We start from the raw sequence: 27,979 nt of genomic DNA, 5'->3' as shown, positions 1-27,979 counted from the left end.
ATGGCCCACCTGAAGGGCCAGGTACCAAGGCCTTGCAAGGATGGCACGCCCTTCCCATCTCTTTGTTAGGGAGGGTAGCACTGTATAATATGGTGTTTCCAATTTGGATCTATACTTACCAAACCCTTCCTATATTTTTGATATGGTGTTTCCAATTTGGATCTATACTTACCAAACCCTTCCTATATTTTTGATTTATAAGGATGAGCGATGGTTGAACAAGCAGCTAAATCATTTCCTTTGGCAAGGGAAGAGAGTGCGGATGACCATTTCCAGGGCAGTGCTCCCCAGAGCAAAGGGGGGGGGGGGGGGGCTAGGGTTGTTGGACCTTCGTCTTTTTTCAGTGGCGAGTGGAATGCGCCATCTCTCAGATTGGTTCCATGGTACACAGTTTTTTTCCCCACTCACTAACTGAAACGCAATGGCTTGGCTCCCAACATTTTGCAAGCTGCCTTCATATGCCGGTGGGCCAAACGCCAAGCTTAGGTGCGGTGTTGCCTATTTTTCACCCACTGCGACAAACGGATGGCTATGCAAATTTTTTACCCTAAACAAAACAGTTTCACCATTGCTACCCATAAGAGGTAATCCAGATTTTCCAGTGGGGGACACCTCTAAGACCTTCAGAGATTGGACTGCCAAGGGGGTACTTTTTTTGAGCCAAGTGGTAGATGAGCAGGGGGTTATTAAGCCGTTCCAAGATCTTTGTAGGGAATTTAAACTGAAAGGGTCGAGACACATTTGCATATATGCAACTCAGACAATACGTGAACTCTTTACCAAGGAAGTCTCTGACCGGGGACTCTTGGGAATGTTTGAATGCCATGTTTGGACTTGATGCACAATCTCAGATTCCACTGAAGTACTTCCACGCCCATTTAAGAGAACATTTGAAATCCTATAACCTTGACCAGATGGCTCAGCAATGGAGCGCAGAGTTGGAAATGCAGATAAATTCAGAACAAATTCAAACTTGCCTCTCACGAACTTACCAGATGCCAGAGAACGTGTGCTGGTGGGAAATTCAATACAAGTTTGCTTTTCGACTCCACATCTCACCAAAGCGAGCCCATCGGGCCACCTTACGATGAATAGACAATTGCCCTAAGTGTGGAAAAGAGAATGCGCATTTGGGACACACGTTTTGGACCTGTCCGGCAATTCAAAAGTTTTGGAAAGCCTTGGCGATTCATGTGTCTAACATGTGGGGAGCCAGGTGGATAACTTCCCCAAAGCAATTGTTTGGCGATTTTACGACACAAGGGCAAACAAGGCCGGGACAAAAACCATTTCTCCAAAGGACAACTCTGATGGGGAAAAGGTGATTTTGTAACATTGGCTTGGCTCGGAGTGCCCATCAGTGGCTCAATGGCGGTCCACAATGATTCATGTATGTTCTCTGGATCGAAGAGGTATCCCCGATTTAGCTGCAAAGAAAGGAGATATACTTTGTAAAACTTGGGCACCTTTTTGGGACACACTAACTCCAGTGGCTCGGAGCAGGGTACTAAATTCCTGAAGAGGGGAGTAGGGGAGGGGAGGGGGGAGGGTTCGGGCGGGGTGGGAGAAAAGGTATTAAAAAATTGTTATTCTGTTTTTTTTTTTGAAACGTGGACTATTGTGGCTGTGCAATTGTTATGTAATTGTAATGTGCACGTTCTGTATTTCTTGGATTGTGTTAATAAAATAAATAAATAAATAAATAAATAAATAAATAAAGCTACAGTGGAATATGAACCTGGGTGCCCTGGATTAAAGTTCACCAGGACATCTGTGTGGGCATTTTTGTACAAATGCTGCTAGACAGATGTCCTGGTTCCTGGTTTTTTCATGTTCATAATTTGGACGTTTTATTTTGGGGAAAAGGCTGTTCTCAGGTATTTTCGAACAGGAAACCCCCAATGTTTTTCCTGTTCAAAAATGGCTGTGATGTTATGAGCAGAATGCCCCAATTCTGACTTGGATGTTCTTTCAAAAATGCCCCTCCATGTGTAAATATAAGCGCATACATTTGCTGGGATAATTTTCAAAATGAAAGTTCATTCTGAAAATTCTCCGAAACCCACAAAGGGAAACGTATTTACATGTGAACTCGGTTATAAAATTTCCTCTATAAGGAAATTTGTTTTTGGCTTTTAAAAATCTTTGGGGAAACCTGTCAAGGCAATACAATTGCAATAATAATGAAATTGGAAATTAAATTCAAGTTTCAAGTCACTTTCAGTTCACATAACATACAAATGCACAAACCTTGATTACTGTAATGCGTGTGGCACTCTTTAAATCAGTAACATTTGTCATGATGGAATGGCTCTTTCAGAGCTCAGAGTTAAGTGTAATGTTCTCAACACTTGTGGCCCTTCTTGCTTGCAGCAGTCTCCTCAGCACCTCAGTTAGCTCCACAGCTCAAGAAGCAATGTACTCTTGAGGAGGTGAGAGGGACTGTACTGCCTGATCAATCCTGCCTATGGAAATATATGTTACAGGTGAGAAATAATGCTTTTTCCATCAACAAGCAGAACTGAGCCATGCACACAATAAACTGTCAATTGTTCAGGACAAGATCAATTGTCAAAGAAATGCGTGAGAGTTACTAATGTTTCACAGACAGGTTGACCAGCACAAATTGACCAAACGAACCATCTCTGATTGTGGACGGGTCCAAATAGCAGTGTGAAGGTATGAAGTGAGGGCAAAGTAGTTGCTCTGCATATAAAATCCAGCAAAGCAGACTTTAGGAGAGTCAAGGTAGCTGCAGTGGTTTTAATAAGATGAAATTTAATTTTACTGACTAGCGGAGTACTGGTTTGTGTTTAACAGAATTAGCTCCAGGATACTAGCCAATTTGCTAAAGTTCACTTGATTACTCAAGTGCCAACTCTGTTAGGGTTGAAAGAGACAACGGTTGTACAGGTTTTCTGATGGAATCAGTTCTTTTGAGTTAGCGAGTGTGAGCCTGTTCACAGTGCAGATTGTGGAGGGACTCCTTAGGTAGATTCCAATGAGGTTTTAGACAAAAACATAAATACTATTTCCTCATAAATATGAAAAGAAGTTACTACCTTAGGCAAGAACTCTGGATGAGTTTGAAGACTTACACTGTTGTGATTAGGTCATGTATACTGTTCATAGGTAATTAAGGGCCGTTTACTAAGGTGAGCTAGCATTTTTAGCTTAATGGAATGTCAATTAACATGCAATGGTAGCAAGGCTTAGATACTGTCTTAGAAAAAGGGTATAGCAGAAGGGCTGAGGGCTGGCAGTGGAACCTTCACAGAAACAGACAGACAAGGTATAAAAGTAATCAAACTCTCCTACTTCAACTCAGGTATACTGAAGCCTATTGCTTTACAGGGGTGGTATTTTAACAATATAGTCTCTTGCAAACAGTACAAAGTCTTACTAGGACTGGCTTCTTGCCAGGCTCTAAACACAGTGTGCAGCAGCTTTAAACAATCATACACAAACTTGGGCCTGGCTCTAGCCTGGATACACAATCAGGATTCTCAGGATGAGTTACTGTCTTTTCTTCATGTTCATTTGTGAAGCGCTGCGTACGACTGGTAGCGCTATAGAAATGAATTATAGTAGTAGTATAGTAGAGTTAATGAAAAGAACTTCCTACCTTGGTAACAATCAAAGTGGTTTACATATTATATACAGGTACTTATTTTGTATCTGGGGTAATGGAGGGTTAAGTGACTTGCCCAGAATCATAAGGAGCTGCAGTCAGAATTGAACCTAATTCCTCTACTTCTCAGGCCACTGCACTAACCAGTAGGCTACTTCTACAAGAAGGCAGTGTATGCAAATCTATCACATGCATATTGATTGTGGATATCCTGAAAATCCGACTGGGCAGGTGGTCCCCGAGGACTAGGTTGAAAACCACTGCATTGGAGAACCTGGCCTTGTTAGCCCTGTGAGGGAGTTTCTTTATGGGAACTGGCAGTCTCCTATCACTCCATCACAAAGGGAGAGATGGCTGCTGCTTGACTTGGCTACACTTTTACCTAAAAAGGTGGTGTAGTATTTTCTATGGTGACGACTAGGACATTTTTAGTGCAGTGGGTATAGGGAAAGAAAGAGATAATAACAAAGGGTGACAGCCACAGCTAGAAGAATGTACAGGTGATAGCCAGGAGACACCTTTGTCTAAATAATATACACACAAGTAACTGTGCATGCTGAATGGATAGAATCAACCTTATCTACCATGTTATTATGTATGCATCACAGGTCCCCCACCCCATAGCTAGGGAAAGAAAGAAAACTCACACTGGAAAACTGTATCTCCCACTATACAAAGCTGATACTTTTTAGGATGAATCAAATTACCCTATCATCTCATACACAGCAAGTCCCTTTCATTTACTATCTGCCTCTGGAGATCACTGTCTACCCCAAGGAGGTTTAATAGACAGGAGATGAAGTGACATCAGAACGCTGAAACCAATTAGGTCAGTCTAAGTTTCCCCTTCCCAGCGCAACCGTCATCCCCGTTCACTCAAAACAAAGCAAGCAAACCTATGAGCTGCTACATTCACCTTGTCTTTCTTTATTGTTGGTAGCATTTTCATTTAACCTCACTTGCATTTTCAAACATGCCAGCTTGTGCAGCATATGGATGTACACAGAGGGAGTATAATAACAGAATAACTTTTCATAGGTAGAGAAGTAATCTACTATAATAAAACTCACCCTCAACGTTCTGAAGACAACGTTCTGAAGTCACTCAGTCACTCACTGAAGGGTTCATGGATTCATGGTGGTGAAGCCACAACACTGACCATGTCTCTCTGCCCCGCCCTCGCATGACGGACCAATCAGAAAAAACACCTCAACATTCTGAAACACAAAGGACCATCACAACACCGTTCCCAGGCAACACTAGGCAACGTAAGACGGACCAATCAGAGAAAACTACGTGACAATAAGGGAGGAGCATTCCCCAGCAGAATGGCTCATTATCTGTGCAGCACGGAGAGCACAGAACCACCGCTGGAACGAGAGAAGAATATTCCTGCTGTGGGTATGTGCAAAAATAGACCGGGGGAGGGGGGGTGGGGGAAGAAATTTTTAAATGCCTAATGCCAGTACTGAAGAGTGCCAGAGGGCCTATAGCACAGACTATATTTGGGATCGCTTGACATGGAGTCAGAGGAGCCGGAAAACAACGTGCCCGTCACCATCTGGGACGTGGGCGAACAGGACAAGCTGCGGCCCAGCTGGAAGGATTACCCGCGACCCAGCCAGCAGCAAACAGCGACCAAGGAAGGGGGAGGAGTACTCCTTCCCTGCCTAGGAATCGCTGGAGACTGGCTGCCAAACTAACGAAACAACCGCACACCGACGCACCACCTCCATCATTCGAAAGGCATCCACTCTTTCTTCAACAGAAATGCAAACTAATAATACAAAACAACAAAGAATACATGGTTTCTCAGGCGGCTGCAGGTAACTCCCCACCCCCTTCCTCTTTCCCTTTTGCTGAAGCGGCCAAGGACGTGCCCAACCATCCCCAGCCTCAGGCAAGCTGTCTCCCACCTCGGGGATTCCTCGAGCACCTGGAAAAAGACGGCGCTGATTCCTGCAGCACATAAATGTTCCAGCATTCCCCTGCAGCCAGCCTGAAATGGACCAAACATACCGGATCACCCCCCGACGGCCCGAGCCCGTGCTCTTCTCCCTTCCGCCAACTTAAAACAACCATCCCCGTCCTCAGGCAAGCCGTCACCCACCTCCAGGATGCCCAGAACCCCAGCCCAATGGAAAAAGATGGCGCTGCTTCCAACAGCACATTTCTCTTCCAGCATTCCCCTACAGCAGCCCTGAAACGGCCAAAAAATACCGACAGACAAAGAACGTGCTCCTCTACCTTCCGCCCATCTAAAACAACACTGCTGCCTCAGCACAACACAAAAAAAAAAAAAACTTGGAAAAAAAAACACTCAACAAAGGCTGACCCCCCCTACAACCACATTTACATTTCACCAACAGAAAGACCCCCCCTCCACAAACCTCTTTGACAGACAAAAACCACACACACACAATACAACAGAAACACACCCTCAAAGCCACACACCAATCCAACCCACTTTGCCAGCACAGCACATCCCCCAACCCCTAAGCAAAAAACAAAACAAAACAAAGACACACATCAACAACCTGCACACACACCGCACCCTCACACCCTCACACACACACAAAATAACTCTGTGACACATACACACACACACAAAAAAAACCACATGCTAGCGCCCATTTGATTGGTTTCGGAAATGGGCCTTTTTTACTAGTTTATCATAAATCTTAATCAGTGGTCAGTTGGAGGAGCTGGTTACAGGGACACTCTAGCACATGTTTTATTCGTGCAGAGATTTTTTTCTCCTGGTAATGGGCCACTAAAACAGATATCATGTTATGAGAATCAGGTGCTCAACATTCAGAGATTCTATTTATTTATGACATTCATATCCCACATTTAACATGTATTAGGTTGAAACCTGGGAGCATTTGAAAGCTTTTTTTTTTTCCTGTGCCTAGATCAAAAGAGAAAGACAGTTTGTGGGAACTTGCTCCAAAATGCACTTAATATTGTTTATCATTACTACTGGTTGATATACAGCAGAAGTTAACCAAGTCAACTTAATGCTTTGTAATATAATTTTTAATAGTATTTTCTCAGTTATTACCCAAATACAAATAAAATTACAATGTTAAGTATACAACCATTTCTGCCTCTTATGGTAGTTAGGATAACCTGGTCCTGGAATTACCCAAGGCAGTCAGGTTTGTCAGGATGTTGACAATGAAAATTCATGAGAGAGATTTGTATACAGTGAAGCAGTTGTTTGTTATGAAATGCTTTGAGTCCTACTGATCTGTACATCTGTTGTGTTATTTTGGCAGGTGGAAACAGTCAGGTGGGCTTATAGAGAGGGAGGGGAGTATGGGAGGGGAAGGGTTCTTGGAGTATGTTCTCTATAAAAGTTTTTATTGTGCTATGTTGGATGGTTTACTGTTTTTTCTTGTTCTGTATGAAGCTTATCAACCAACATGTTTTGTTTTTAATAAAGATGATTAAAACATAAAAAATAAGTTTGGGATGTTACTGAATTCTATTATTCTGTCTCAATGTATTTCCAGTTTTGGCACAATATAAGCCATCACAAGAACAAAATATAAGAAAAAACAATGGACTGCATTAGGGGCTTATAGCCCAGTTATGTTTCAACAAAGAGTGATCTGTTTGACAGAAAATATTTTTATTATTTTGACTTATAAACCATTTGTCCCTGAAACATGCACAAACAGAATAATCCATTCGTGTATCTAAAAGGTAAACTTCTACAAAACTGATGAAGATGTGATTCCATATGCCCCAATGAAAGGAGAGTTTAATTCTACTTCCATTTAATTTCAATATATTCCATCATCTTTATAACACCAGGCTTCCCAAGGCAGATTACAACAACATTTAAGATCCTCACTGAAATTTGGCCATCTGTATTGTATACAGTGTATTTATTTAGTTTTAGTGTAGAAAAATGAGCACATAATACAGAGTTTAAAATTGCTGTTTGTACCAGCTATAATACTTTTTAAAGCTGTTTTACTGATATTCAATTGTTATTTCATGATATTTATATTTACATATGTGAAGCTTTCAAATAAATTAAAAAGTTGTCCAATAAGTAAAAAACAAAAACAAAAAACTTTTGTCCTCCAACTTTAAAGGCACTGCCTATCCAACTGAAAGAGCTTTAGACTTGTTACAGATGGACCAACAATAAACAAAGGACAATATGGATGCAGCAGCTCATAGGTTTGCTTGCTTTGTTTTGAGTGAACGGGGATTACAGCTGCACTGGGAAGGGGAAACTTAGATTGTCCTAATTGACTTCCTTGCTTACAGTGGACTAGATAGGGTCACTTCCACTCCTGTTTATTAAACCTCCTTGGTCTACCCAATTGAGTAGAGAAGCCAGAGAAGACTTCCTCTTTACTAAAATTGTGATCACCATTTATAAGTAACTAAGTAAAAGTAAAACTGGCTGTGATAACTTTTAAAATTCTGAATAAAGGAAGAGAATGTTTTCAGATAACACAGTGGATATTTTTTTGTTTGTCTGTTTTACAAGACATGTGGAGAGGCATGCAGAACATTGTGAAGATTTCACTAATGTTCAATTTGCCCTGATGCATACGTTTTATTCCACTATGGCTGGGGTAGGATGCAATTTTAGGTAACATTTTTCTTTATTTTTCAGAAGAAATTATTTTGAACTCTTTTTTTTAATAAATCCATTTTGGAGCAATGTGTTACTTTGGGGGAGTACCGAATAATATTGAATATAAACCTCTCCAAATGTAAACCGAGATTATGGTTACCATAAGACCGGTTTTACCCGGACAAGTCCACTTTTTGAGGACACAGCAAGGCAACCAGGCGGGTTTTTCCAGCCTGCCTATTTGGATTTGCAGATGAACAGTCAAGGCTGGCAGGCAGATAGGCAACCTATCCTCCCCTCCCGTCCTTTACCTTAGTATGGTGCCCTGGTGGTCTAGTGACCTCTTCGGGGCAAGAAAGAGCCCCCTCTTTCCTGCCCAGCACGTCTGCAAACTGTCTTTTTCCCGGCGCTGATTCAAAATGGCTGCCGAAAGAGTTCAAGGGCTGAATATTGGCAGTTAACTGTATAAGTGCCAACACCGCCCTCGGAACATCCACAAGTTAGTGGGCTTCAGCATAAGCACTAAACGTTTGAGGGCCAGATTGACCAGCTGCTTTGAGTCCCCAGCAGAAGTCCTTCCTATACCCTCACGTTTTTCTTTTTAAAACCACTGTCCTCTCTGTGTGTCCATTTTGCTTTCCTATCTAATATCGGAGTTCTTATAAACTTTTTTGACTATCACTGTCAGCTAGAGCGATCTAGCAAGTTTTAAAGCGAATGCTACATACCTGTAGAAGGTATTCTCCGAGGACAGCAGGCTGATTGTTCTCACTGATGGGTGACGTCCACGGCAGCCCCTCCAATCGGAATCTTCACTAGCAAAGTCCTTTGCTAGCTCTCGCGCACCGCGCATGCGCGGCCGTCTTCCCGCCCGAAACCGGCTCGAGCCGGCCAGTCTCGTATGTAGCAAAAGAGATACAAGGGAAGACACAACTCCAAAGGGGAGGCGGGCGGGTTTGTGAGAACAATCAGCCTGCTGTCCTCGGAGAATATCTTCTACAGGTATGTAGCATTCGCTTTCTCCGAGGACAAGCAGGCTGCTTGTTCTCACTGATGGGGTATCCCTAGCCCCCAGGCTCACTCAAAACAACAACCATGGTCAATTGGGCCTCGCAACGGCGAGGACATAACTGAGATTGACCTAAAAAATTTACCAACTAACTGAGAGTGTAGCCTGGAACAGAACAAACAGGGCCCTCGGGGGGTGGAGTTGGATCCTAAAGCCCAAACAGGTTCTGAAGAACTGACTGCCCGAACCGACTGTCGCGTCGGGTATCCTGCTGCAGGCAGTAATGAGATGTGAATGTGTGGACAGATGACCACGTCGCAGCTTTGCAAATTTCTTCAATGGAGGCTGACTTCAAGTGGGCTACCGACGCAGCCATGGCTCTAACATTATGAGCCGTGACATGACCCTCAAGAGCCAGCCCCGCCTGGGCGTAAGTGAAGGAAATGCAATCTGCTAGCCAATTGGATATGGTGCGTTTCCCCACAGCCACTCCCCTCCTATTGGGATCAAAAGAAACAAACAATTGGGCGGACTGTCTGTTGGGCTGTGTCCGCTCCAGGTAGAAGGCCAATGCTCTCTTGCAGTCCAATGTGTGCAGCTGACGTTCAGCAGGGCAGGAATGAGGACGGGGAAAGAATGTTGGCAAGACAATTGACTGGTTCAGATGGAACTCCGACACGACCTTTGGCAAGAACTTAGGGTGAGTGCAGAGGACTACTCTGTTATGATGAAATTTGGTGTAAGGGGCATGGGCTACCAGGGCCTGAAGCTCACTGACTCTACGAGCTGAAGTAACTGCCACCAAGAAAATGACCTTCCAGGTCAAGTACTTCAGATGGCAGGAGTTCAGTGGCTCAAAAGGAGGTTTCATCAGCTGGGTGAGAACGACTGTAGGAGGCTTGACAGGGGGCTTTGACAAAAGCAAACCTCTCATGAAGCGAACAACTAAAGGCTGTCCCGAGATCGGCTTACCTTCCACATGGTAATGGTATGCACTGATTGCACTAAGGTGAACCCTTACAGAGTTGGTCTTGAGAACAGACTCAGACAAGTGCAGAAGGTATTCAAGCAGGGTCTGTGTAGGACAAGAGCGAGGATCTAGGGCCTTGCTGTCACACCAGACGGCAAACCTCCTCCATAAAAAGAAGTAACTCCTCTTAGTGGAATCTTTCCTGGAAGCAAGCAAGATACGGGAGACACCCTCTGACAGACCCAAAGAGGCAAAGTCTACGCTCTCAACATCCAGGCCGTGAGAGCCAGGGACCGGAGGTTGGGATGCAGAAGCGCCCCTTCGTCCTGCGTGATGAGGGTCGGAAAACACTCCAATCTCCACGGTTCTTCGGAGGATAACTCCAGAAGAAGAGGGAACCAGATCTGATGCGGCCAAAAAGGAGCAATCAGAATCATGGTGCCTCGGTCTTGCTTGAGTTTCAACAAAGTCTTCCCCACCAGAGGAATGGGAGGATAAGCATACAGCAGGCCCTCCCCCCAATTCAGGAGGAAGGCATCCGATGCCAGTCTGCCGGGGGCCTGAAGCCTGGAACAGAACTGAGGGACTTTGTGGTTTGCTCGAGATGCGAAGAGATCCACCAAGGGGGTGCCCCACACTTGGAAGATCTGGCGCACCACTCGGGAGTTGAGCGACCACTCGTGAGGTTGCATAATCCTGCTCAACCTGTCGGCCAGACTGTTGTTTACGCCTGCCAGATATGTGGCTTGGAGCACCATGCCTTGACGGCGAACCCAGAGCCACATGCTGACGGCTTCCTGACACAGGGGGCGAGATCCGGTGCCCCCCTGCTTGTTGACATAGTACATGGCAACCTGGTTGTCTGTCTGAATTTGGATAATTTGGTGGGACAGCCGATCTCTGAAAGCCTTCAGAGCGTTCCAGATCGCTCGCAACTCCAGAAGATTGATCTGTAGATCGCGTTCCTGGAGGGACCAGCTTCCTTGGGTGTGAAGCCCATCGACATGAGCTCCCCATCCCAGGAGAGACGCATCCGTGGTCAGCACTTTTTGTGGCTGAGGAATTTGGAAAGGACGTCCCACAGTCAAATTGGAGCAAATCGTCCACCAATACAGGGATTTGAGAAAACTCGTGGACAGGTGGATCACGTCTTCTAGATCCCCCGTAGCCTGAAACCACTGGGAAGCTAGGGTCCATTGAGCAGATCTCATGTGAAGGCGGGCCATGGGAGTCACATGAACTGTGGAGGCCATGTGGCCCAGCAATCTCAACATCTGCCGAGCTGTGATCTGCTGGGACGCTCGCACCCGCGAGACGAGGGACAACAAGTTGTTGGCTCTCGCCTCTGGGAGATAGGCGCGAGCCGTCCGAGAATCCAGCAGAGCTCCTATGAATTCGAGTCTCTGCGCCGGGAGAAGGTGGGACTTTGGGTAATTTATCACAAACCCCAGCAGCTCCAGGAGGCGAATAGTCATCTGCATGGACTGCAGGGCTCCTGCCTCGGACGTGTTCTTCACTAGCCAATCGTCGAGATATGGGAACACGTGCACCCCCAGCCTGCGAAGTGCTGCTGCTACTACAGCCAAGCACTTTGTGAACACCCTGGGCGCAGAGGCGAGCCCAAAGGGTAGCACACAGTACTGGAAGTGACGTGTGCCCAGCTGAAATCGCAGATACTGTCTGTGAGCTGGCAGTATCGGGATGTGTGTGTAGGCATCCTTCAAGTCCAGAGAGCATAGCCAATCGTTTTCCTGAATCATGGGAAGTAGGGTGCCCAGGGAAAGCATCCTGAACTTTTCTTTGACCAGATATTTGTTCAGGGCCCTTAGGTCTAGGATGGGACGCATCCCCCCTGTTTTCTTTTCCACAAGGAAGTACCTGGAATAGAATCCCAGTCCTTCTTGCCCGGATGGCACGGGCTCGACCGCATTGGCGCTGAGAAGGGCGGAGAGTTCCTCTGCAAGTACCTGCTTGTGCTGGAAGCTGTAAGACTGAGCTCCCGGTGGACAATTTGGAGGTTTTGAGGCCAAATTGAGGGTGTATCCTTGCCGGACTATTTGGAGAACCCACTGATCGGAGGTTATGAGAGGCCACCTTTGGTGAAACGCTTTCAACCTCCCTCCGACTGGCAGGTCGCCCGGCACTGACACTTGGATGTCGGCTATGCTCTGCTGGAGCCAGTCAAAAGCTCGTCCCTTGCTTTTGCTGGGGAGCCGAGGGGCCTTGCTGAGTCGCACGCTGCTGACGAGAGCGAGCGCGCTGGGGCTTAGCCTGGGCCGCAGGCTGTCGAGAAGGAGGATTGTACCTACGCTTGCCAGAAGAGTAGGGAACAGTCTTCCTTCCCCCGAAAAATCGTCTACCTGTAGAGGTAGAAGCTGAAGGCTGCCGGCGGGAGAACTTGTCGAATGCGGTATCCCGCTGGTGGAGCTGCTCTACCACCTGTTCGACTTTCTCTCCAAAAATGTTATCCGCACGGCAAGGCGAGTCCGCAATCCACTGCTGGATTCTATTCTCCAGGTCGGAGGCACGCAGCCATGAGAGCCTGCGCATCACCACACCTTGAGCAGCGGCCCTGGACGCAACATCAAAGGTGTCATACACCCCTCTGGCCAGGAATTTTCTGCACGCCTTCAGCTGCCTGACCACCTCCTGAAAAGGCTTGGCTTGCTCAGGGGGGAGAGCATCAACCAAGCCCGCCAACTGCCGCACATTGTTCCGCATGTGTATGCTCGTGTAGAGCTGGTAAGACTGGATTTTGGCCACGAGCATAGAAGAATGGTAGGCCTTCCTCCCAAAGGAGTCTAAGGTTCTAGAGTCCTTGCCCGGGGGTGCCGAAGCATGCTCCCTAGAACTCTTAGCCTTCTTTAGGGCCAGATCCACAACTCCAGAATCATGAGGCAACTGAGTGCGCATCAGATCTGGGTCCCCATGGATCCGGTACTGGGACTCGATCTTCTTGGGGATGTGGGGATTAGTTAATGGTTTTGTCCAGTTCGCAAGCAATGTCTTTTTCAGGACATGGTGCAAGGGAACAGTGGACGCTTCCTTAGGTGGAGAAGGATAGTCCAGGAGCTCAAACATTTCAGCCCTGGGCTCGTCCTCCACAACCACCGGGAAGGGGATGGCCGTAGACATCTCCCGGACAAAGGAAGCGAAAGACAGACTCTCAGGAGGAGAAAGCTGCCTTTCGGGAGAGGGAGTAGGATCGGAAGGAAGACCCTCAGACTCCTCGTCAGAGAAATATCTGGGGTCTTCTTCCTCCTCCCACGAGGCCTCACCCTCGGTGTCAAACAAAAGTTCACGGACCTGTGTCTGCAACCGTGCCCGACTCGACTCCGTGGAGCCACGTCCACGATGGGGGCGTCGAGAGGTAGACTCCCTCGCCCGCATCGGCGAAGCTCCCTCCGCCGACGTAGTCGGGGAGCCTTCCTGGGAGGCGACGGCAGCCGGCACCGCACGCGGTACCGGCGCCGGAGACCTCACCTCGGGCGATGGGCCAGCCGGCGCCACGCTCGACGGTATCGGAGGCGCAAGCACCGCCGGTACCGGAGGGGTAGGGCGCAACAGCTCCCCCAGAATCTCTGGGAGAACGGCCCGGAGGCTCTCGTTCAGAGCGGCTGCAGAGAAAGGCATGGAAGTCGATGCAGGCGTCGACGTCAGAACCTGTTCCGGGCGAGGAGGCTGTTCCGGGCTGTCCAGAGTGGAGCGCATCGACACCTCCTGAACAGAGGGTGAGCGGTCCTCTCGGTGCCGATGCCTGCTGGGTGCCGACTCCCTCGGCGACCCAGAGCTCTCGGTACCGACACGGGAAGGGGACCGGTGACGATGCTTCTTCGATTTCTTAGAACGAAGCATGTCACCGGAGCTTCCCGGTACCGACGAGGAGGACGTAGAATCCAGCCGTCGCTTCCTCGGGGCCGAGGCCGAAGGAGGTCGGTCTCGGGGGGGCTGTACCGCAGGAGCCCTCAGGGTAGGGGGAGACCCACCCGAAGGCTCACCGCCACCAGCAGGGGAATGGACAGCCCTCACCTGCACTCCTGACGATGCACCACCGTCCGACGACATCAGCAGACGAGGTTCCGGTACCACCGACGTCGATGCAGCTATCCGATGTCTCGGCGCCGATGCAGAGGGCCGATGCCTCGATGCACTGGCAGCTGAGGATGAAGCTCTGGACGCTGAAGACGTCGATGCACACGATACCCCCGGTGCCGATGCCGACGAAGAGCCCGAGAACAAAACGTTCCACTGGGCCAATCTCGCTACCTGAGTCCGCCTTTGCAAAAGGGAACACAGACTGCAGGCCTGAGGGCGGTGCTCGGCCCCCAGACACTGAAGACACAACGCGTGCCTGTCAGTGAGCGAGATAACCCGGGCGCACTGGGTGCACTTCTTGAAGCCGCTGGAAGGCTTCGATGTCATGGGCGGAAAAATCACGCCGGCGAAATCAAAATCCGAAATGACGAAAATGAGCACCAAAAACTTTGAGGGAGAAAAATCTCGACCGAGGCCGAAAAGAGGCCTACCCCGACGACGAAAGAAAACTTACCGGGGCAAAGACTGGAAATACGGGTAGGGGCAAATGAACCCAAAGGGTTTTGCGGAGCACTTCCCGAACGAAAAGAAATACTTTCCGAAGAAAAAACACGTCGATTAGACAAAGGACGCGCGAGGTCGACTCTCTGGGGCTCGACACGGCGAAAACACAGCCGTACCGAGTGCGGACGAAAGAAGACTGGCCGGCTCGAGCCGGTTTCGGGCGGGAAGACGGCCGCGCATGCGCGGTGCGCGCGGGCGCGCGAGAGCTAGCAAAGGACTTTGCTAGTGAAGATTCCGATTGGAGGGGCTGCCGTGGACGTCACCCATCAGTGAGAACAAGCAGCCTGCTTGTCCTCGGAGAATAAACTATAAGCTTAAGTGCTGCTAAATATTGGGGGCTAGTCATAGACAAGTGATTTAAGCAGAGAGGGGCCTCTCCTGCCCTCTCTGTTTTGAATATTGTCTGGACTGTCTCTTTAAGCCAAATATATTTTTCTGGCCTAACTAAGAGACCTTCCAAGATGATGTTAAGAGAGCACATTTACTGCATATCTTTGTTTCAGAAATAACCTTCCTGCATAGTTTCCCAGCTGGGCCACTTTTTGTTATCAGCTGTGCCTGGCACTATAAGACTCAATAATGTAGAGCGTCTCTGGTTCCCAGAGACACCCAGCCATCTGCCATAAATTAGCTTTTTTCCATATTTTCTCTATTTCTGCATTTTTATGATTGGCTAGAGGAACCACTCACCTCCTGGGCAGAATGTATAATCTGCATTCTAAGATTTTATTCATTTGGACTTTCATCAGGACTTTCACTTGGGAACTCCAATTAAACAGTCTGCTGAAACATCTTTTGTGCTGACACCAGTACCAAATTTTGTGCAAGGCCTGCCTTGTCAAGCAGAGCTGGTGTCTATAATCTGCTGCTATCCTTGCATCCCCAGGATAGGAGAGAGGAAGGTTCCCACTGTTTTCTGCAAGTCCCACTGGCTGTTATTTGACTGCTATAATTATAATTGTGCTGATTGTCACCTGCTGTAATTATCTGCAAAACAACTCTGTCCACCTGAATTCTGACTTCTGATTTATGAAAAATTAGCTGTAACTGAGTATATACCGGTTTGCCATGATTTCCATTTGCTACTAATAAAAGTATCATTATGTCTACCTTAAGGTGCTTGAGTGAGATTAGCTGGCTCGCCACATAGTAATATAGCAAATGACGACAGATAGACCTGTACGGTCCATCCAGTCTGCCCAACAAGATGAGAGTCATGAAAAGTCTTCTCCTTAATCGCTCCACCGCCTTACCTATCCCTATCCTTTTTCTCATACCTCTTCTATCCCATTTACTCCTTGTTCATTTGTCCTATCACATACCCCCTTTGTTGATTCTATTACTATTGATTGTATTCTCTTGTTACTATATAAGCCGCATTGAGCCTGCGATGAGCGGGAAAGCGCGGGATACAAATGTAATAAATAAATAAAAGAACAGTGAGCTATGGATCTGTATAGCTGCTGAAAAGAAACGGTAAAATATGTGAAAGGAAAATGACAGCTGGTCAGGCACAATTAACTGGAATTATTTCAGTATTAAGTATGATCTTATACATAAACTAGTAAAAAAGGCCCGTTTCTGACACAAATGAAACAGGCGCTAGCAAGGTTTTCCTCGGAGTGTGCATGTTTGAGAGAGTGTATGTGAGAGTGACTGTGTGTGAGACAGAGAGAGTGAATGTGCGAGTGAGAGTGAGTCTGGGTGCGAGTGTGTCTGTGAGAGAAAGTGTGTGCGAGAATGAGAGTGTGTGCAAGTGCGTATGTGAGACACAGTGTGAGAGTGTGTTTCACACAAATACAGTGTGTGCGAGAGAGAGAGTGTGTGTGAGAGACAGACTCTCTGTGAGACTGAGTGTATGAGACCAAGAGTGTGTGAGTGACTGCGTGACACATAGAGAGTGAATGTGATACAGTGTGAGACATAGAGTGTGTGAGAGTGAGAGAGAGAAAGACATTGATAATGTGAGAGAGAGAGTGTGTGTGTGACAGAGATACCTCCCCCCCTCTCTGGTGTCAGGCCCCCCTCCTTCTCTCTCTCTCTCTCTGGTATCAGGCCCCCCCTCTCTCTCTGGTGTCTGAGCGTTACTGTGCAGGACGCTGAGCTCTGGCTGTGCTTCAAGGAACTGACCAATCCTATTTAATAGAATGCACCTCCAACATTCTGAAGCCGAGAAACCTCGTGTGGTTGGTCACTTCTGCTTGTGACAAACCCAGAAGTACTGATGTCAATTCAGGAGATGGATACAGAGAGCAGGAATGCCTCAGCCATGCAGTCAGCTTCAGAATGTTGGAGGTGCGTTTTATTATATAGGATAGTGTTAATTCAAATTCAAAACAGTTTTGAATGGTTTTTAAATGATTTTGCTTAAAAATAGTCCCTATTTTATATGTCATGCTTTTACTAAGTTTTCTAAAGTTGGGAAATCATGAAAACAAACAAACAAAAAAAAAGGATGAAGAACTTACCCTCCTTGGCAGCAAATGCTTGACTATCTCCGATGACTTTTGGTAACTCAGGGTTGTAACGTGTTCCTTCTGGAAAAATCACAAGATACATCTGTGGGATAAACATATTTTTCAATTTATTATTAACACAGCTTGTCAGCTTTTAAAATTCATCACAAATTTGTCTTTTAAATGAGATAGTTATTTATTTATTTGTTACATTTGTATCCCACATTTTCCCACCTATTTGCAGGCTCAATGTGGCTTACATAGTACCGTAGAGGCAATTGCCAATAACGGATATAACAAATACAAAGTGAGGTTGTGGTAAAGTGCATGTGACACACACACTGGGGAATCGTAAGAAGAAGAATTAAGTTATGTCCAGTATGAGCTTTGGTTTTGTTGTGTTGCTGGGTTAAGGCATTTAAGTTGGATCGTTAGGGTATGCCTTTTTGAACAAGTTAGTTTTTAGTAATTTCCGGAATTTCAGGTGGTTATATGTTGTTTTGGTATTGCGTTCCATAGTGGTGTGCTTATATAGGAGAAGCTGGATGCATAGGTTGATTTGTATTTGAGTCCTTTGCAGCTTGGCTGATGGAGATTTAGGTATGTTCGTGTTGATCTTGATGTGTTTCTGGTTGGTAGGTCTATGAGGTCTGTCTTGTATCCCGGGGCTTCTCCGGGATTTTGAACGCAATGCGTTCTTTGATTGGGAGCCAGTGCAGTTTTTCTCGTAGAGGTTTGTCGCTTTCGAATTTCATTTTTCCAAATATAAGTCTGGCTGCTGTGTTTTGAGCAGTTTGAAGTTTCTTTATGATTTGTTCTTTGCATCCCACATAGATACCATTGCAGTAGTCTAGATGGCTTAGTACCATAGATTGTACTAAGTTGAAAAATATTTCTCTCGGGGAAAAAAGGTTTCATGCATTAGAGCTTCCACGTTGAGTGGAATATTTTCTTCGTTGTAGTTTTCACTTGACTCTCTAGTGTGAGGTTTTGGTCGATTATGACTCTGAGAATTTTCAGGCCGTCTGAGATAGGGAGGGTGTAGTCTGAGGTAGTTATGTTGGTGGGTTTGTTCGTGTTATACTGGGATGAGAGGATGAGACTGTGTGTTTTTTCTGTGTTGTTTTAGTTGAAATGCATTTGCCCAGTTGAAATGCATTGTTTTCCAGTGATCTTTAGTGGTACTCAGCACATAGTCCTCTGGCTAGAAATCACCCTAAGCAAAATTTAGCTGGGTCTTTTGAATAGTGGCTTTCAACCCAGTGCTCAGGGACCACCTGACCAATTGGGTTTTCAAGATATCCACAATGAATATGCTTGAGAGAGATTTGCATACCAAGAATCTCTCTCATGCATATTCCATATAGATATCCTGAAAACCTGACTGGCCAGGTGGTCCTCGAGGACTGGGTTCAAAACCACTGTTCTAGGGGAAGTTAGCAGATCTGGGGAAAAAACAAACCTCACATACCATTTATTTATTTGTTACATTTGCATCCCACATTTTCCCACCTAATTGCAGGCTCAATGTGGCTTACATAGTACCGTAAAGGCATTCGCCAAGACCGGTAAAGAAACAAATACAGGGTGATATTGTAGTCGAATAAAGGTACGTGCTGAGAGGGTGTGTTGTTTGAGTGCTCCTGACTCTCGTAGGACAAACCGTAGAGTTTTCTTTCTCAACCCAAATTATGGGGAAGAGAAAGGGTAAAACCAGGACTAATGCCTCTCCTAACCCCGGTGATAAGCCAATTCTATGGCAAACGACCCTAGAGGCTTTTCGAGTCCAAACGCAAGGAGCATAGGTACTGACCTTGGTTGGATCCCCGGGACTGCCGGGAGATCTTAGCTTAGAGGCGGTATCATTGAGTCCGCCTCTGCAGACAGCCCCGCCGAGACCCGGAGGGGATTTGACGCCAGCAGGAGAGCCACGAATTGAATCTTCAGTGGCTAGAGGAGGCCCTGCTAGATTCTCAACGCCTGATGAGTCAACAACGGATAATAGTGTGAGGGGTGTGGACGCCTCACTTTCCCCCATCATGGCAACCCCATCTGAGAGAATCGGTGAGAAATCAAGACCGGTTGTTGTAACCTTAGAGGCTCTGTGGGATGCAATCCAGGTTTTAAATTCATCTCTACTTCAATCTACGAACGTATTCAAAACTGAAGTAACTGAAATTAAACAACAGCAGCAAATTCTAACTTCGAGGATAAATCTGAGTCCAATGAATTAGAGATAAATAAATTACAAAATCTTGTGGGAAATATGGTTGTAGAAAGAGATAATGTTGAAAAAAAGATTGAATACTTAGATAACCGAGACGCAACAATCTAAGATTCTTAAATTTTCCAAAGACGCCTCTGATACCAGCAATGGAAATGTTGCGTAAATATTTTATTGAAGTACTAAGTATTTCGAAAGAAGCTCTTCCTCCAGTAGTTAAGGCATATTATATCACAGGAATTAAATCATTACCTGCAGAACATGTACCGGAGTTAAATCTAACAGCATTCCCTAAAATGTCTTTAGAGACAATTACTGAACGCATGACGCATCTTGCTTCCTTCGCCTTTGAGACCAATTGAAACAACATACTTAGACTTTACTTCAGATTTATTTACAAGTGATTTTTTGGAGCAAAGATACAAGTTTTCCCCGATTTAAGCAAATCTACATAGAAAAGGAGAAAGGAATTCTCGGGGTTTAAGCCATGGATCCTTGCATTGGGAGGAACTTTTATATTAAAATTTCCATGTAGAAGCATAATTTCTTTGAACACGATTAATTATGTATTCTTTGACCCAGTTAAAATGCGACAGTTTATTATTGCCAAGGAGGGCAGTGGCGCTGAATTGAACCTGAATGCTCCGACAGGGAGCTAAAACCGCTGGTTGGAACCTAAGCTCTCCCCTCTCTGTTGAATATATTCATACGATATTTTTGTGTTTATCAATTACCTTGTGTCTTGATCAAAACTAATGTGGTCTAAGTTTAAGTATAATTTCCTAACTTTCTTTTACAGGAAAAGAGTAATTTTTTCCTAATGTATTTTTTCTTATTTTCAGACATTTATATTATATTATGTGAATGTGTAATTGAAATTTAATAAACAGAATATATATATATAAAAAAAAAGAATAAAGGTACATGTGCTTCTGATACAATGGAGGTCAGGGAGAGGAAAGGATTAATAGCGTCCATTATGAGCTTTGCTTTTGCTGTGTTGCAGAGTGTAGGTATTTATTTTGGGTCGGTGGGATATGCCTTATTGAACAGGTAGGTTCAATCTGATGTCTGGATCCCTGGCCATTTAGCAAAAAATGCTGAGGCCTATACATTTAGCAATAAAGTCACTAGCAACATGAACCACCATTTCCCAGGCCCCTAATTTATACATAAAAACACCAATAAATGAAAAGAACACCATATTATAGTTCAGTTGTATACTGAAAAATTGCAAAACAGATCTGCATTTAGATGTTGAAAAGACTTGCATCACTTGACATACTAATTGATGATATGCAAAACATTTGCAGGTAGGAAGATGGTCTGCAAGAAAAACTACTTGTGATGAGACCAAATTATCACTGTTTCTTTAATATATAAATTGTAAGGGGGTACTTGCACTCTACAATGGCAGTTATTTGGAAAGGCAAAGACCCAGAGAGTTTCAGGAATCAGGAACAGCAGTGAAGAACTGGCTGTATATCACAGAGGCTAGATGTACAGCACACCCACAGGACAAACATTAATAGACTGTTGGACCATCCCTGGCCTTCTTTATATATGATCATTAATCAGGACATATCCAATGCTGGTCCAATGAGATTTTCTAAGCCGTGCCAGGGCAACAGAAAAGCAGAAGATAGAAAGCTAGGATAGTTTTCTTGTTTGTACAGTTCCTAATACTCTGCCACAGGTTTTCAGCCTCTACTCCTTGAGTCACAGGTTCTATCCCCATCAACTCTGACAGAATACTGTCCCCTTTTATTGGTCCCCACTTGGGGGTCTTTGGGCCTGGTTTTTCTACCATCAACGTTCCTTGTCTGGTTCCCTGCTGTGCTTCTCTGTATCATATCCTTTCCACTTGAGCAGTTACTATAACTGCAGATGTACCTACAATCATGTTGAACAAGCACCACCTACTGCTCACTTACTGTTATTGAGGGGGGGGGGGGGAGAAGTCTCAGATCCAGAAAAGGATTTTACTTTTGGGACTTAAGGAAGGTCACAAAAAAACCACAAAATGAATATGTGGCTTGCATGGAACTGTACTCTGAATGCTAATGAGCTCATTTGTTCTTGAATTACAAGGGGGGGGGGGGGGGTCACATGATTTTTTTAAACAAGTTTGCTGGTTTGTCTTTTACTGCTTGTGTATCTGCTTGAGGCCCAGACTTTTTACTGCTTGTGTGTCTGCTTGAGGCCCAGACTTTGTTCTCCACAATGGATTAAAGATTCCCACATTGTACCTTATCTTTTGCTGTCCTAATTCCTTCTGAACCTGCACATGCAGTTCACTTAAAGCTTAGATCCAATCTGATGCTGCTGGAATCTGATTGCTGAACTGCCTCTAAGTGAAAATGAGAATGGAGAACACCTGGTTGATGAACATTTTGTATTTTTTAGGAAAATCCTGTCACTGGAAGTAACCGAGTTCAGTAGATTTAGTCATATTTACAAAAGCAATAGAAATATTGCTCAAGAGTTTGGTTCATTTGTTCTGCCTGTACATCAGATTGAAGGTGATAGGCTGAAGATAAATGGACCTGGATGTCCAAGAGCTTGGTCACTTCTCACCAAAACTGTACAGTGAACTAGTACCTAGGTCAGAGACTATGATGCATATTTTCAAAGCACATACATAGTAACCTATGGAACTTTGTAAGTCTAAGTGCTTTGAAAATGAGCCTCTATATGAGACAGTAGCCCATGAAGGTGGACTACTTCTCTGGCATGTCCAATATTTTGTTTGCTGTAGAAAGACCAGCAGTGATGATCAGGTGAGCTATCATGGAAAAAGAATCTACTGTTACTAAGTTTGTGGATTTCTCTTGTTTTAACTATATGTTCACAGAAATCCACTTACAAGGCTTAAAGAGCATAACTACGTATGCTCTTTAAGCCTTGTAAGTGGATTTCTGTGAACATATAGGCATCATAAGTTCTTGAGGACTTTCTTATGGCATCTTATAATTGGGCACAAAGGAATATATTGTGTCTCTCTATATCTTGGCTCTAAACTGGCCAGAAGAAACCCTGGCCAGTTCATTCTCTAGGGAGTTTTGGCAGCTGTGGAGTACTTCCAGGTGCAGGGTGCCTTTGGGAACATATAGTTTGTTCCCCTCATAGCAGTATCCTCCTATGCCAGTTCCACCCCACTGCTTCTCCAGATCCCATTATTCCCCACTGCAGGTGTTGTGCAAATTCATCATTGGATAGGCCTACCTTCACTTGCTTGCTCCAGGAAATCTAGTTTCTTAATACCTAACACAAAATTCTCAGGGCAGAGGATCATGCTAGGACAGGGGTGGCCAACCTTGGTCCTCAAAGCAACATAGTAAGTATGGCAGATAAAGACCTGAATGGTTCATCCAGTCAGCCCAACAGTCACATACATTATCAATTCAAGATTAAATTAACAATGAACGTGATATTAATACTTGATCATGGTCTTTCTTTGGTGTTTTTGGAACATAGACTGTAGAAGTCTGCCCGGCTCAGTTCTTATATTCCAAATACTGGAGTTGCCATCAAAGTTCACTCCAGCCTATCCGAATCCATTTTGTCATTTGCAGGACACAGACCATAAAGTCTGCCCAGTACTGTCCTCACATTCCAAATTACTGGACTTTCCGTCGAAGCTCTCTCCAACCCATCCTACAACCGGACTGCTATATGCAGGACTCAGACTGTACAAGCCAGTCCAGCACCAGTCTTAGCCGATACAGCCAGAGTTACCATCTAAGAACTACTTGACATGCAAACACATATGCAACCCTTTAAACCCTCCAGGATTTCTTCTATGAACACAGAGCAGAAGTATTTCTTTAGCACATTTGATTGTTTCTCATCATTATCCACATAGCGGTTCACTGCATCTTTCAGTCCCACAATTCCATTTTTAGTCTTCCTCATTTCTCTAATGTACCTGAAAAAAATTCTTGCGGCCCCTCCTTACATTTCTAGCCATTTGTTCTTCTACTTGCACTTTTGCCAGACATATCTCTCTTTTAGCTTCTTTCAGTTTTATTCGGTATTCCTCTCTATATTCCTCTTCTTGAGATTTCCTATACTTCATGAACACCAACCCTTTAGCCTTCATTTTCTCAGCCACTTGCTTGGAGAACCATATCGGTTTCCTTTTTCTCCTGCTTTTATTTACTCTCCTTACATAAAGGTCAGTAGCCATATTTATAGCTCCTTTCAGCCTGGACCACTGCCTTTCCACTTCTCGTACGTCCTCCCAGCATATTAGCTCTTTCTTCAGGTATTCCCCCATTTTACTAGAGTCAGCCTGTTTGGTTTGAAATAACAGCTAAAGTGGAGGTCTGCCACTCAAAACAAAGTCCTGGATTTCAAACTGTTTGATGATCACTGCTGCCCCAGTGGGCACCCACTCGGACATTAGACACACTTTTCCCTTATGTGAGCACCAGATCCAGTATCACTCCTTCCCTTGTGGGTTCCATCTAGAGAGTTGCACGGGGACAGAAATCCTACCCATCCCCGCCCGTCCCTGCTGGAATCTTACCCGTCCCCACCCATCCCCGCTGGAATCTTACCCATCCCCACCCATCCCCGCAAAAATTTAAACCATCCCAACCCGTCCCCACCCGTCCCCGCAAGAATTTAACCCATCCCCACCCATCCCCGTAAGAATTTAACCCATCCCCGTAAGAATTTAATAGTACATAAAAGAAAGTTCCAGTCAGCTCCCTTTCTGGATTTGAGCCACAGCACTGTAGGCAAGGAAGGAATGGAAGTTGGAACTTGGAACACTCTGGTGCGCACATGTAAGATTTGTCTCTGATTCACTGGCAGTGTGTGCTGAGAGGCCGCCACATGCACGCGCCAGTAGGTCAGGTGACATCTGATTCTCGTGCCTGTGTCAGAGCTGAGGTCTGTGCACCAGCCTGGGAGCAAAGAGGATTAATAGTAACATAGTAAGTGACAGCAAATAGACCTGAACGGTCCATCCACTCTGCCCAATAGTCACACTCATGATCAATTCATCATTAAATCAATGAGTGTGATATTATATACTTGATTATGGTCTTTCTTTCGTGTTTCTGGAACAAAGACCACAGGAGTCTATCTGGCCCCATCCTTATGTTCCAACTGCTGGAGTTGCCATCAAAGCCCACTCCAGCCTATTCATGTTCTCATTTGTGGGACACAGACCGTAAAAGTCTGTCCAGCACTGTCCTCATGTTCCAGCCACTGAAGTTGCTGTCTAAGCCCTTTCCAGCCCATCCTACACCAGATTGCCATGTATGAGACACAGAACATACAAGTCTGCCAGGTATCAGCTCTAGTTCATCACAGCCAGAGTCGCCATCTAAGTGTCACTTGACATATCCACACACATGCAGCCATTTAAAGTTAGCTTTTATATAACTTCCATTTTCTAATTAGAGATCCTCTGTGTTCATCCCACGCCTTTTTGAATTCCGTCATCATTTGTGACTCTACCACCTCCTTAATGGAAGACTTTCCACATTTATGCTGTTAAAGCAAGGAAGAAGAGGAGGAGGAGACAGCACTCAAATAAATTGGTATTCGGTAGATGAGAGGCTGGTGTAAGTGCAGCTTACACTTCCACGGGAAGCCCACAGAACTGGTTCCATCCCCGCGGGAACCCCGCAGGAACTGCCTCCGTCCCCGCGGGAACCCCGCAGAACTGCTTCCATCCCCGCGGGAACCCCGCAGGAACTGCCTCCGTCCCCGTGGGAATCCCGCGGGTTCCGCGGGATTCCCGCGGGGACGGAAGCCGTGCAGCTCTCTAGTTCCATCACCATTTGTCGAGCACAGCATAACTATATAGTACATAAGTATTGTCATACTGGGACAGACCGAAGGTCCATCAAGCCAAGCATCCTGTTTCCAACAATGGCCAATCCAGGTTACAAGTACCTGGCAAGATCCCATAACAGTACAATACATATGCTGCTTATCCTAGAAATAAGAAGTGCATTTTCCCCAAGTCCATTTTAATAATGGCTCATGGACTTTTCTGTTAGGAAACTTTCCAAACATTTTTAAACCCTACTAAGCTAACTGCTTTTACTACATTCTCTGGCAATGAATTTGAGAGTTTAATTACACGTAGAATGAAGAAATATTTTCTCAGATTCATTTTAAATTTACTACTTTGTACTACATTGTGTGCCCCTTAGTCCTAGTATTTTTGGAAACAACAAACAAGTGATTCACATCTGCCCATTCCATGCCACTCATTATTTTATAGACCTCTATCATATCTCCCCCTCAGCCGTCTTTCCTCTAAGCTGAAGAGCCCTACCCACTTTAGCCTTTCTTCATAAGGAAGTCATCCCATCCCCTTTATCATTTTTGTCATCCTTCTGTTTTCTAATTCCACTATATCTTTTTTGAGATGCGGTGACCAGAATTGAACACAATATTCAAGATGCGGTCGCACCATGGAGCGATACAAAGGCATTATAATGTCCTCATTTTTATTTTCCATTCCTTTCCTAATAATACCTAACATTCCATTTGCTTTCTTAGCCTCCACTGTACACTGAGCAGAGGGTTTCAATATATCATCAACAATGACGCCTAGATCCCTTTCCTGGTCGGTGACTCCTAACATGGACCTTACATGACGTACCTATAATTCGGGTTCCTCTTTCCCACATGCATCACTTTGCACTTGCTCACATTAAACGTCATCTGCCATTTAGAAACCCAGTCTCATAAGGTCCACTTGTAATTTTTCACAATCCTCTCATGATTTAACGACACAAAGTTATTCAAACAACTTTGAATAACTTTGTGTCATCAGCAAATTTAATTACCTCACTAGTTACTCCCATCTCTAGATCATTTATAAATTTGTTAAAAAGCAGTGGTCCCAGCACAGACCCCTGGGGAACTCCACTATCTACCCTTCTCCACTGAGAACACTGACCATTTAACCCTACTCTCTGTTTCTCTCTTTCAACCAGTTTTTCATCCACAATAGAACACTACTTCCTATCCCATGACTCTCCAATTTCCTCTGGAGTCTTTCATGAAGTACTTTGTAAAACACCTTTCGAAAATCCAGATACACAATATCGACCGGCTCACCTTTATCCATATGTTTGTTCACCCCTTCAAAGAAATATAATATAGATTAATAAGGCGAGATTTCCCTTCACTAAATCCATGTTGGCTTTGTCTCATTAATCCATGCTTTTGAATATGTTTTCTACTATTTTGCTGGTACCAACATCAGACTCACCAGTCTACAATTTCCTGGATCTGCTCTGGAACCTTTTTTTTTTTTAATGGCATTACATTGGCCACCCTCCACCATGCTTGATTTTAAAGATAAATTACATATTACTAACAATAGCTCCGCAAGTTCATTTTTCAATTCTATCAGTACTCTGGGATGACTATCATCCGGTCCACATTTGCTACTCTTCAATTCATTTTCTCTGACTCGTCAGCTTTGAATACCATTTCTGGCACTGGTATCTCTCCCAAATCTTCGCTGAAGAGCAAAGCAAAGAATTCATTTAGTCTCTCTACTATGGCTTGGTCTTCCCTGATTGCCCCTTTCACTCCTTGGTCATCTAAGGATCCAGATGGTCATTATTTTGTAGCTCATCCTTGAATCCTGGAGCAAGAACTTATACTCATAAGTGTTTATGCCCCAAATGTATATGATCATAATTTTGTCATACTAGTTAAACTGGGTGCACAATTTGGAAACAAGCAATTATGTATTTTGGGGGATTTTAATCAGGTTCTTGATCCACAAATAGATAAGTCTTCAATGTTTTGATGAGTGAGTATGAGGCACAATAAGGGGTTGTATCACACAAAGCAATTAAAGAGAACAGCAGACTCAAACCAGAAAATAAAAATTTTACTGCTATGCATCTGTGTAAACCTCAATAATTTCTGATCACCCAATTATTTTCTAAAATGTAAATACAGCCTTAAGAATAGTTACCACCAAAACGTATTAAGGAAATAATTTTAAATTTATAGATATAGATATATACATGAAAAAAAGACTTCAAACTTACGTAGCAGCATCAACACTTAAGCTTCCAGAAATTAAAATCATAGGTCAAAATACTCCATTATTTCTCAAGCAAAAATATGCAGTCAGGAAAACATTGGGAATATGCTCACTTATAAAAAAAAACAGAATATAGTAAATCCACTTTACTCTGTAGCTCAATTGTCCAATAGATTTCCAAATTCATAATCCACAGGCCGAACCACTTGAAATCCAAATTATAATCTAAAGCTTTGCTGCTTTTAACTACAATAGTCTAAACTCTCAACAGGGACCTCTGTTTTGCCACAGGTTGCATCAGGGGATTTCACCGAGCTTGTACACTTACATCAAACATGGCTCCTAAAAATATTAAGGACTTTATCAGCATTCCACACCTCTTTAGGATGACATCAGTGAACCTGCTGGTAATTTAAAAAAAAAAAAGCATTCCACTCAATTCTTTGATT

General features: G+C 44.7%; 1 protein-coding gene across 2 annotated transcripts in view; it reads right to left on the bottom strand.

Annotated features, from left to right (window-relative positions):
• Nucleotides 1-27,979, bottom strand: part of AGPAT5 (1-acylglycerol-3-phosphate O-acyltransferase 5) — a 229,283-nt gene that overhangs the window by 51,981 nt on the left and 149,323 nt on the right. For both annotated transcript variants that reach the window (XM_030198946.1, XM_030198947.1), the window contains one exon: nt 17,281-17,371. In XM_030198946.1, the coding sequence (XP_030054806.1) occupies nt 17,281-17,371 (91 nt within the window). The remainder of the gene's footprint in view (nt 1-17,280; nt 17,372-27,979) is intronic.

The sequence above is a fragment of the Microcaecilia unicolor genome, chromosome 3 (assembly GCF_901765095.1).
Source record: "Microcaecilia unicolor chromosome 3, aMicUni1.1, whole genome shotgun sequence".
Lineage (NCBI taxonomy): Eukaryota > Metazoa > Chordata > Amphibia > Gymnophiona > Siphonopidae > Microcaecilia > Microcaecilia unicolor.
Note: the sequence above shows the minus strand (reverse complement) of the source record. Positions and strands in the feature narration are given on the sequence as shown.